At 35.5% G+C, this 12,502-nt stretch overlaps 1 protein-coding gene across 1 annotated transcript in view; it reads left to right on the top strand.

Annotated features, from left to right (window-relative positions):
* Positions 1-6,094, top strand: part of ST8SIA4 (ST8 alpha-N-acetyl-neuraminide alpha-2,8-sialyltransferase 4) — a 107,167-nt gene extending 101,073 nt beyond the window's left edge. Inside the window, exon 5 of the mRNA XM_067731324.1 lies at positions 1,751-6,094. Coding sequence (XP_067587425.1) covers positions 1,751-2,033 — 283 coding nt within the window. The 3' untranslated portion in view covers positions 2,034-6,094. The remainder of the gene's footprint in view (positions 1-1,750) is intronic.
* The last annotated feature ends 6,408 nt before the right edge of the window (positions 6,095-12,502 follow it).

The raw sequence follows: 12,502 nt of genomic DNA, 5'->3' as shown, positions 1-12,502 counted from the left end.
CATTTTTTTGACTGAGTATGAATTTGCTTCACTCACTTTAAAAATTTATAAATAAATGCACTTTTTTAAACTAACCAACTGCCTCAGCTGGCATTTGTAACCACACACAAATCATGCTCACAAAACTTTCCTATAATAACCATTTCATGTTAAGAACACCTGCTTTCTCAGAGCTGAGAGAGCTTCAGGCTGTATCAAAGTTTCTTCAAAGCCTTCAGACTGTGGTTTTACTATTCTGCTTGCATGAAATCTATGTCTGTGATTTCTTCAAGATGCTAACAATATACATGCTATGGCTTTTGCTCATACCTTTGGGTTATGAGAAAATTGTTAGATATTCTTCTCTAACAATTCCTTATGAATCCTCTTTACTGAGAATATGCTTTCTCAAAACACTTGTGATAACAAAAGGCTCATAATGCATTTCACATTGCTCACAACATTTAGCACATGGCCTTCACCCAACAAGAAAAATTAAAAATGTGAAAGGTCAAACCAGGTTCAAAGGAAGGGTGAGAAAGAAGGAAAAAAATAAACAGCAATAATAATGGTTAAGTATATTTTTCCCTTTTTTTGGATGTTTGTAGTGAGGTTTGAATATTTCTTTACCCAAATGAAATAAAACAAAATTTGGGTTTTTTCATATTCAGTAGTCTACATGTATTTGATACAGCCTGGAAAGCTTCATAAATTATTTTTTTTAAGAAAAAGGAAATAATATTATGTAAAATCTGAGGCAAGTATTTAAGCACAGCAATGACCAGAATTGAACAATCTTGCCATCATATTTGGATCACCATGTATATATTTCCCTGAATAGGAGATAATAAAAATAAAAAGACCAAACAATTTATTGACTTTATTTATAACTGTACAACTTTGAATGTCAGAGAAAATCCACGCTCTTCCTTAACTTGTAGCTGATTCCACATAAGATAATGAATGTGCCAGTAAGTATTGGCCACCTCCTTCCCTGCCAGAGGTAATGATTAAATTGTGAGTGTGCATGTTTTTCAGGTGAAGAAAGTTTGGCAACAGTGGTGGATCAAACATTTTGGGGTATTTTATTGCCTTTTTTAATGAATAGTATAAAATACTTATCAGCATTGAAATATGTTTGCCTGTCTAACAAAATTTTAAATGGCATAAGTGGTGAACTATTTACAAATATTTGTTATTTGTGTTATGTTGTTCTGCAGGTTGAGGCAATATTCTTAATTAGCTTTAGTAAAATGTGACTTAGAAGTTGGAGTTGAATAAGTCAGTATAATACAGGCAAAGCATTTATTTGTTTGGATTTTTAATTGAAATATTAAAGATTTTGAAAACCTATAGGCATAGTTTCAAATCCTCTTTATCTAGGAAAATTACTTAATCACTGCCCAATTACTTTTTGCAGTCATATTTAACCCTTTCTGAGAAGATTCTACTCTGTAGGTTATATAAATGTTTTGTTCTAGTTCTTTTTGAATACAAGATTCCACAGTAATATTTACTCACATTCCAGGTCCCTTGGCTATTCATATGACCGCAAAATAAGCAAGAAAATAAAGGATAAGAAAGATAAAATAAATGCATTCAACTTTCTAAATTCTTAAGAAATATATTATTTCTTCAGCAGTCTTTTGAATGTCATTCATACAGTTACTTTTCAAATTTCATTTACTTTAATTATACAAAGTGTACTTGCTGTAGGGTATGTTGAACGTTTCTCTAAATTCTTCTCTTGTGTGTATGTTTTTTTCCCCAGTTACTGGCTGACAAACAAAGTTCCCATCAAAAGACCCAGCACAGGTCTGCTCATGTATACCCTAGCCACAAGATTCTGTGATGAAATTCACCTGTATGGATTCTGGCCATTCCCTAAGGATCTGAATGGAAAAGCTGTCAAATATCATTACTATGATGACTTAAAATACAGGTACTTTTCCAATGCAAGCCCTCATAGAATGCCATTAGAATTCAAAACATTAAATGTGCTACATAATAGAGGAGCTCTGAAACTGACAACAGGAAAGTGCATAAAGCAATAAAGCACATCTGAAACATACAGACAGACTGAATATGCACTTCTTTTCTTGAAGATGCTTCCTAAGATTTGAAAACAGGATCCAAAACGAGACTGGGTTTCAGCATCCACCACTTATCTGAAAGGTGATAAAGGACGTTCATGAGAAATGCACTACCAACTGATGAAATACCTGCAAAGTGCTCTGAAAATTAAGTATTTTGACTTCAAGCGTCCTAGTAAGTGCCACTTCCACTAAGAACACAGTTTGAATGTATAATCAGTAGTGTTTACAAGATCCAACAATGCACTCGTCATTAGTTAATGAAGCAAAAATGTTCATCACTGTTGGGCTGCCACTGCAACGCCAAGCACATGAGAAGAGGAACCCAGGAACACAACTCAGCCCTTGGGGAAACTGAACAGTCCTGTCAGCAGAAATCAAGATGGAAACAGTTTGAGCAGTGAAATCCATAAGATTAAATAACTCAAATAAATGCCTTCAGTCAGGATTCTGAGTCTGATCATGAACTTTATGTTTTTGTTTCTGTTCTGTTTGCCTTCTGGAATCTCTTTTGGTTTGGGTATTGGGGTGCTTCGAAAATCCTTCTGAGATAAAAATGAATGAGATGAATAACCTTCAAGTGATCATTTTTAAAGTTCTTGTATTTTTAAAGGGTTATCACACAATGACTTTGTAAAAAAAGTTTTATTTTGCACAACTCTAAACCTCCAGATTTTTTCCCAACAGTGTAGAAGGTACCAGATAAACTGTATCACTCAGTAATTTTGAGCCATTCTAAAGGAAAGATAAACTCTGTCATTTGAGATGGTAAAATTAGCAGGAAAAAAATGTTCTTTTGGTACCAAAGATTATACTCATGTGTCTACACAACAAACCATTTTCCTTTCATGAAAATAACATATTAATATATTATTTACGCTACTAAAGCTAAAGTTGTCTCTAGGCATTTTAAATTTTCCAAATTCAAACTTTATTTTTATTTGAAGGAAGGTTCCACAGCTTTTACATTTCATAATGATTTTGTGGAAGCATTTTGCCCATTAGAATAAATGTTTGATAGGGCTGAAATGTGACTTTTCTTTGATATCCCCCTTGTTATTCAGATGGAAAGATTGGCATGCTCTCTAGATTATTGTTAAATTTTCTTAGAGCAGAAATAATATGATTAATAGAGTATTGTTTTCATCACGGAGATGATTAATTTTAAGAGGTTTAACAATGAAACTGTACATCAGTATTTTGCACTTCAGATTAATTAAATTGACCAATATTTTTTCTACAGTTAAATTTATTCACATTATCACATTAATGTGTTTTCAGAGAAACACATGAAATTCTTTATAAAGTGATTTTTAAACATTTTAACACATAATAGAATTGACCAATAGGCCAATTTCTGGTAATTACTATGCTGGTAGGTAATTCTGATGGTAAATTGTTTCTTTAGAAAGCAGAAATACTGCGTTCCCATTTCTACTTTTGACCTGAAACAACATAGATTACTTCTTGTTTCTTAGGGAAGGCAGTCTGAGAAAAGAAGAAATAGCATGAGGAGTATGTATGTTTTGTTTCTTAGGGAAGACCGTCTGAAAAAGAATGAATAGCATAAAGAATATATATATATATTTGTTATCAAGAAAAAGGATATTCACAGTAACTACAGTTCTCAATATATTAATAATATGTGGTATTCTTTTTAAAAATATGATAGAACCTTGAGATACAGAAGATTATATTTCCTGAGAATTTATGTGTCTCTAAGAAAACAGAATAGAACCCATAAAATAGAATCCATAAAGACACATAGCTAAAAATGGATAGAATATGATGTACTTTTATCATTGAACCTTTTACCTCTTGGAAGTTTTTAAAGTACTAGATAAATATTTTGAATGTAAGGTTGAAAAGTCTGATTTACCCAATGAATCAAAAGTAGGTAATTACTTAATTTGGACTATTTGCAGACAAGTTGTTTGAGTAGCCTTTAATTTGAATTCAATAAAAATTTTGAAGTCATGAGTAAATTCTTGTAGATAAAATACATGTCAGAACTCATTAAAAGTATGTCTTAAAAAGCAGCAGCAAGGTACCTTGCCATTTTTACTGCATTTTCAACAAATGTGTTTAAACAATTTTAAGGCCACAGCAAAAGCATCCCAGACATTCACTGTTCTGTGCATTGTTTATCTCATAGATGTACATAGAGTAGTGCCTTTTTAGCTTCACATTGCTTTGTTACCCTATGCTTTGTGTTCTCTAAATACAGTGCCCAGTTCTGAAAATGCTCAGCATATAAAAAGGGCTTCAGTATCGACTGAGACTATTTTTGTTCATCTCAGGGAACTTTCAATACTCAAGAATGAATTCAATTAAAGGCATTTAGTGTTCAAAGAAGACAAACTGTACAAGACCAATTCATTCCCTGTTGTATACCTTTCCATCTCCCCTTTCCCTTCGTGATCCACTGTGGCCTTCTTACGGGGATAGGGCAAGGAAATCACTGAAGGCTAACAGCAAGAATAAGAAAAAGAATTGAGATTTAACCGATCAGGGGGCAAAAGGGATAATGATGAAATCAAATTATAAATACATATTTGAAATATCTGGGGGTTTTTTTTCTTTTAAGACTATCATACGTTCACTTCTTTAATATTTTATTTCCTTTTCACGATTTAAACCTGTACCTGGCAATGCTCAGGCAGCTGATTGTGAAATATTCCTGTCCTTTAGAGAACATGGTTGTTACTGTGCTGTTGACATGAAGAGGCCATGGAAACATTTTCATCATTATTACCCAGCCTGTTCTATACTTAAAATTAAGTTGCTGGAATAAAAATAATAAATCAGTAACAGACTTTTCTGGGCAAATCTAATGATTCAGCCCACAGGACTGATGAAATGACTGTGGAAGTTTTTCTGTCTGAAAGAAGGTGCTGGGCATTCAAATGTCTTTATGTATTGTATATCATACGAAATATATATCAGTTGCTAATGGGAATTTCTACATATATGCTTACAAAAACAATTTATTTAAATAATGCTATAGGTAGTGTACATACCAACTAGTTATTAAGCTAGTACACAGGAAAAGGGTGAACAAAGTAATTTATTTCTAATTGAGCCAGTTAGTCATAATGCACACAGTGTGGTATTTGGTTCATAAAAGAATTGTTTTCATGTGGTTATTGTTGGAGTATCTATAATTGTGGAAGGGGTGTAGGAAGAGTTATGTATAGTTAGTTGTTACCTCTACAAGTTTGAGAGTTTCCCCATCAGACATCAATATACCAACGTTTGACAGATTGAGCTAGAGAGGGTTATTGTTCCTATTTGATGGAAGAAAATCCAAATAAAGCCCACCTAGAAATAGATATTTTATTATATATGTGTTATAGATATATCTACATAGTACAAATAGACATGTGTGATGCGTATATACAATGTTATATATGTGTGTCTGTGTGTATACACACTTAGTCTGTAACATACACACACTAGATTTGTGTTATGCTAATGTCTTCGGGGCCTGCACTGTGAAGCACTCTGGAGATAAGACCACTTTAGAATAAAGAAGTTCTTTTGAAACTTCAGTTGCTAACCTGCTTTAAAGGGATCTATTTATAACTGAATTCTACATTGTTCATACCTAGAGTTACAATAAGGGTCTAGTGTATCCAAATCTTTAAAAAAAAAAATTAAAAAAATGTCTTCAAGCTGGCAATGTATTTGAATTGCAGTTTTCAGATTGTGGCTCCAGACTCTGTGTCTCCCCATTTAAGTAGCACTTTTTAATAAATACTGTTTCTTTGTGTAGGCAAAAGCACAAGTGTTTCAAATGTATATAGCAGGGGGAAAAAAAAGAGTTTACAGAGATAGTATTGCTGCACAGGATAATTGCTACTGAGTATTTCTTACATCATTTGTGGAATTGAAAGATGAGGTTTATTCTGTCAAGTTCATTCTGTTCAACACTGTTTTTCCTTTTGTTTATGTATAGCAATTGGGTGTTACTGTTTTATCATTTGTAAAACTGTAAAATAAATTAAACCCCCATTTTTTTTCAATTTTTCTCTTATCTCTTATATCTAAGACCTCTGTTCCACTTTACATGTCAACATATGGTAGTGTAAAGCTTTAACAAGCTTTAGCTAGTGCTTCTGTTTTCTCTCCCCCTCAGCCCCACCCATTGGCAATTTGGCAAATTATTTATTTAAAGTGTATACCTGGCAATATGAACAATATCAAAAGCCCATGAACATCAGGAGATCCTTGACAGTTTTCTGTGTAGTGCATTCTGTTTGTGGTTGAGGGAATGGAGTGTTACACAAGTTACAGTCATTTATATCCAATTTGTATTCCCACTGACTGTTGTCAGTGGGTCACTCCAGCTTCGTGGCTGAAGAAGCCAGTGGCTCCTTACACATTGCACATTCATATGGCTTCCCTGTGACTTGTGATGTTGACTGCTATTCCACTCACTTGGTGCTGTTTGCAGTTCACCTTCCAGGGGGTGATTCTGAAAACCTCATATTTAAATCTTCCATGGCTTTCTAGAACTGGCTAGTCTATGTTTTCAGACTGCACTATTTTCTCCAGAAATTATTAACTTTGTTTTCATGAGGTCACTTTTAACCTTTTGTAATTTTGAAACATTTGCTAGAGACCAACAATGAACCATTAACAATGGTTGATGAATATCAATCTTATTTGTATTTGCATAATTAACTTTTACTTTCAAAAATCTATATACAGTGGGGAATCCCTTTGTATTCTTGGGATATAATCAGACCTCATCATGAGCCTGTGAGATGCGAGCTGTAATATCCCATTTTTATAGATGTGAGATTATGTGATTTGCTGAAGGTCACAAAGGTCAGAAGTGAGAAAACAAGGATTTGAATCCAAGTGGTCTGTCTGACTTCAGCGTCCACCTCCTTAATGATCAGATTTTTTTTTTTTTTTTTTTTTTTTCTGTACGCGGGCCTCTCACTGTTGTGGCCTCTCCCCTTGCGGTGCACAGACTCTGGACGCGCAGGCTCAGCGGCCATGGCTCACGGGCCCAGCCGCTCCGCGGCATGTGGGATCCTCCTGGACCGGGGCACGAACCCATGTCCCCTGCATCGGCAGGCGGACTCTCAACCACTGCGCCACCAGGGAAGCCCGATGATCAGATTTTGATGTCAATACTTTTTAACTGGCAAGAAGTTTCCTGGGAAACTTAGTTTGCAAATAAGTCATTATTTATGGAGCACAGATTAAAAGTTGAGGTAAGTCTATAGGCAGGGTATATCATATAGACTTTGGGGCAGTCTAATAAGTGAAAAACAAATGATTATCTCTAATAACAAGAAGAACTATGCCTTTCAGGGCAGTGTCTCTTGGATGGTTCTGCATAAACACTGATAATTCTTGCTCCAAACTCTTCCTGTCTTTTTTTCATGCAAGCTGGATTACTGTTACGTTAGAATCTGACTTTATGTACCACAAAATTGATCATACTGCAGTCATTTTAGAGTCTAATTATGAGATTTCTATACAAACATTTTAATTGAATCTGGGTGTTTCATCTCCATTAGCAATTTAGCATTAGATGATATTTACAGAAATATCTTAAGGTTGAAATTCTGCAGATGACTAAGTTCATCCATTTTATATTGATTTTTTTTTTACTAGTTTCCTTCTTTTCCTGAGAATGGAAGTAACCTAATCTCCAAATTAAGGAGCAGTTTAAATGATTTCCCCTATATACTGGCTTCATCATGCATGAGTTCATGAAAGCAAAACAAACAAATAAATAAATACTCTCAGAAGACTATAAGTATTATTCAATCCATTCTTAAAAGATAGACTTCCGTCACTTAGGTACTTAATTTCTGGAATCTCAATCAATAAATTATGTGAAAGAATCTAATGCTAACATAAATATCTCTTTTAAAAATATTTTTGCTTCCAGATTGCTGATTTCTGACTCAGTCCCCAAAGTGGAATTTCTCAAGTGAACACAAGAGAACACTGGTCCAGGACAGGCTCCAAAAAATGTGCTCAGTGGATGACAACTCTGTATATCTCTTCCTTGGAGATTCAGAAAATACATTAACATAGAAAAAGATCAGAGAAATCTTGAGATAAAGAGAGATATTTCTATTGTTTAAAAAGTCATGGATAATTTTGTATATAACTTCCATTAAGTATGAAATTATGTTCTTCAGAACAGATTTTGGATAACACTTCTGAATACAGCAAACAACACAAAAGAAGAGAACAGATAAGAAGCTTCAGTTAGAAAGGTCGATGCTTACTTTATTCAGTGTTTTCTTTTCCCACAGGCCAAAATATTTTTTGAATAATATTTTCAAATAGGAAAATATTTTAAACATATATTTATTCTCTAAACTTTTTACATTAATTTTTACAGTAACAATTACTCTCTTTTCTAAAATAGTAATCATACCATGACTACATTCCTAAGAGCAGTCCCAAACCTAAACTTTATTGCTTATACTGGGCAATACACAAATTAGTTAGCTTTAAAACATTAATAACACAGGAAGGAAAAAACATGCTATGAGGTGATAATTTGCATTTTCCGGAACAACTCAGTGTATTATAGTAAGCTGTGTCTCTGCTGTCTGTCCAGCCCAGCTTCCTTCACTCCAGCCTCCATCACCACACAGATGGGCTGTCTATAAGCACATCTGCCAGTGCTGCCAAAATGTAAACACACTCAGCTGGTAGCAGATGTTTTCCAGGAAAGATCACTACCACCAGAGTTGTGCTGCTTTGGATTCTGTGTTCGTCCATCTCCATGATTTGGGCAGACGGTCATTGTGTTCAAATAGATCGTTTGTCTCTCAGGTAGAAAACAGTAACAGGGTAGATGCAGGCTCCAATGTGTAATATTTACCATGTACATATATGAAGAAATGTTTCTGAAGGCTCTCCTAATAAGTCAAGGATTTTCTTCTTTAAAATACGGGCTTTTATTTTAAGACTGTATTTGCTGAGTTCTCAAAGGTAAAACATAGGCTTAGTAAAAGAAAAGCACGAATACTTTCTGCTTTTCTACAGACATTGTAATTGTTAGTGTTCTTGTGAGCTGTAAAATAATCATCTGTATTCATGGTTCACAGTCCTACTCTTTATCAATATACTGGGCATTCATTTATGGGGTAATTTTATTTAATTCTATAGACACTGATGGCATGTTTTCTTATGTGAGTTTATCAATTCTTTTAACATGTATGTGCAAATCTTGATGGCATGTAAAATCTAAAAATAATTTATCTTATAAAATGGTTACATTTATTCAACTTTTGTAAAGTAATACTACCTATTAGGCAGTATTATGAAACATGAGGAATACCTTTTCTAATGGTTATAAAATTTTAGATGAAAGAGAAAAACATGAAAATAAATAATCATATCCTTTAGTGGCAAGTGCTCTATTCCTAGAGTGCCCAGAGAGTTAGGGCAGTACAGAAGGGGCCAGGCAGAGAACACAGGCTACTTTGAAGGTGATTTGTAGTCAGGTGGTAAAAATCAAGACAAACAATACTCCATTAACACAGAAGACCCAGTGGGGGTTTTTTTTGTTGTTTTTTCTTTTTTGTTTTTATAATCTAATGAGTAGGGTTTGAGAAACTATTATCCTAAAAAACTGAAATATTAAACAATCTCTGCTTATGGAATTTACACAATTTCCACCCCACTCCTGACCATACTTCCCCAGAATCATTGTTGAATTACAAGTTTTAATAAAGCTGAAATTCACCCTAAACCAAGCACTTACTACAAAGACCAAGTAACCGCAGACCTATTGAAATTATCCACTATACAAAACCCTCCACTTCCAAATGTCTCTGTCTTAATATTTACTTTGTATTTCCAACTTGAAGGAATGCACATAAAAGAAAGCATCTTGTGCTTACTTCCAAGTAATGACTTTTTAAAGTGATTTATTTCTGTCACTTCAATACCTGTTTCCAAATTACCATGACTTTTAAGTTTGATTTTGTGATGATTCCAGAATATGAAAATCCATATGCCCAAACTTTCCAAGAGGTGGAATGGGAACCTTCTAATACTACTTCTCATTCAATGACCATGCCTTCTCTCTTCTCTGTGGGCTCCTTTTCTTATGTCCTTTCCTAAAACGTGTTTCGATAAGATTTTTCTTGTCTTCTTTTATCATCACACCTCTAGAGATCTTATCAATTCCAATGCTTTGTAAAGTGGCAGATGTATGACCATGTGGAGATAATAAAATTAAGGAATCTATTCATAGAAAAATGTGCATATGTATGTCATATTCACAGTATAGGTTCCTTTTAAAACACAACTCAAAGGGGTTTTAATGTAAATACTCTATAGGGCAAATGCTTCCAGGAAACAGAAGTGTGGAACCAGGGTACCATAGACTGAATATATGTGTCCCTCCAAAATTCCTATGTTGAAACCCAATCCCCAATGTCATGGTATGTGGAGGGCCTCTGGGAGGTGATGAGGTCATGGGGGTGGAGTCCTCATGAATGAGATTAGTGTCCTAATAGAAGAGACCCAAGAGAGCTCCCTCACTTCCTACATCATGTGAGGACACAGCAAGAAGATGGCTGTTTTTGAACCAGGAAGCAGACCCTCAAACCACACACCAATCTGCTGGTGGTTTAATCTTGGACTTCCCAGTCTCCAGAACTGTGAGAAATAAATGTCTGTTGTTTATAAGCCACCTAGTCTATTATATTTTGTTATAGCATATTGAGTGGGCTAAGACATGGGGAAAGTGTAACAGTAAAGGAGAGAAAGCCTATATAAAGATATGTTTTCCAACTGACTGCTTCTGTGAATACTGAGTGTGCAATCCCACTTGGACTATCTGAGGAAATTTATGATAAGGATCTCAGGATTCAAGGGGTGTAAAAAGGAAGCAATTATCCATCAGATCCTACCTTCCATTGAGAGTTTCTTTATGAGTCATAAATTCCCTGAACTTCTGAGTTGCACATATGAATTCTAAGCTAGCTCCCACAGGTGTCCCAAAGCATATGCTAGAAAAGCACCCAAGGAGCACGCAAGGAGGACAATGAACACTTGACACGTCTGCACAATACAGTTTGCTGAATTAGTGATTAAAATGAGAGGTGAGGCAGAGAAGAAATGAGATACTACCCAAGGTGTTTGCTATAGTCCTTCCAGGGCACCATTTGCATGGGCTTGGGCCCTCCATTAATTCCAATCCATAACCAACTCTCCAAATTGTTAGTTGGCTGTAAACTTTACAGAAGAATTTATGTGTGAGGATTAGTTTGGCAGCTATAGTTCCATCATCTGTAAATCATTCCACGTCATAATTGGTATTCATCATCTCCTTTCCCAGAGCTCCCTCACTACAGCTAGTGTGGGTTTCTTACCCAACGTGTGACCCAAATCTTCAAGGAGTCTGAGCACTTAGTTGACTTGTCTGTGGCAGACCCTGATTGCTGCAATCATCCACCCAGATTTATTTCTGGGCCCCGAAGCACCAAGACACACCCAGTGAATCTTCCTGGTCCCAGATATACCCTCCCCCTTCCCCATCAAATAGCACCCACTCTAGCTCTTTGTCATGATCAGTGTCAATACCCTGCCAGCATCAGAACCTCTTTCCTTCCTATTGGTTCATTGGCACATGAGCAGCCCAATTTGATAAGGCAGTAATTCTAGCTTCCAGTTCATTGAGATCTTTACTGTGTCCCCTGGAAAAAACATTCCCACAGTAGAAATCAAGGCTTATAAGCTAAAAGAGTCTAAACTGTGAGTACATGAAACACAATTTTCAAATGGATTGACAAGGGTAATGGGAAGAGGAGCCAATGGTACCTTTATTAGTTGGTTACAAAACTGATGTTCTAGATATTAGGGACACAGCACCAAATATTGGACATTAGTTTAATGAATATTGCACATCTTAAAGAACAGCATACCAAACCTGCTCTGGCTCTGAGCTGACATTTTACTGAACAGATAGTTCCATTATCACATTAGTCTGGCACTTTGTGGTGATAAGGTGTGTAATGAGACAAGTAGATTCCATGGTAAGTCACCCGTTGCCTCACCTTTTTTTGCCATAAAATTGTCTTGTTCATCTGAGGAAATTTGCAGGATCCCATCCCAATGAATTAGGTATTTTGTAAGAGCCTGGATGGTAGGGTTGGCAGAAGTACTCTATGTAGGAAAGCAAATTCATATCCAAAATTGTGTCAGTTCTGGTGGGATTAAATCACTGCCTCCTCTAAGGTTGAAAGGGTCTAATTTCAACATGCTTCCAACATGCTTCAACATGCTTCCAAATTCAACTTGAGGGCCTGCACTGGTTGCTGCCATTGACAGTTTATCTATCCAGCAGTGGCAATAGCTAATCAGCCATAGGGAGAGGGAACCCACATTGTTGGGTCCATGCACAGTTCCATCTCAGCCACCATGGACAATCTGTT

The sequence above is a fragment of the Pseudorca crassidens genome, chromosome 3 (assembly GCF_039906515.1).
Source record: "Pseudorca crassidens isolate mPseCra1 chromosome 3, mPseCra1.hap1, whole genome shotgun sequence".
Lineage (NCBI taxonomy): Eukaryota > Metazoa > Chordata > Mammalia > Artiodactyla > Delphinidae > Pseudorca > Pseudorca crassidens.
Note: the sequence above shows the minus strand (reverse complement) of the source record. Positions and strands in the feature narration are given on the sequence as shown.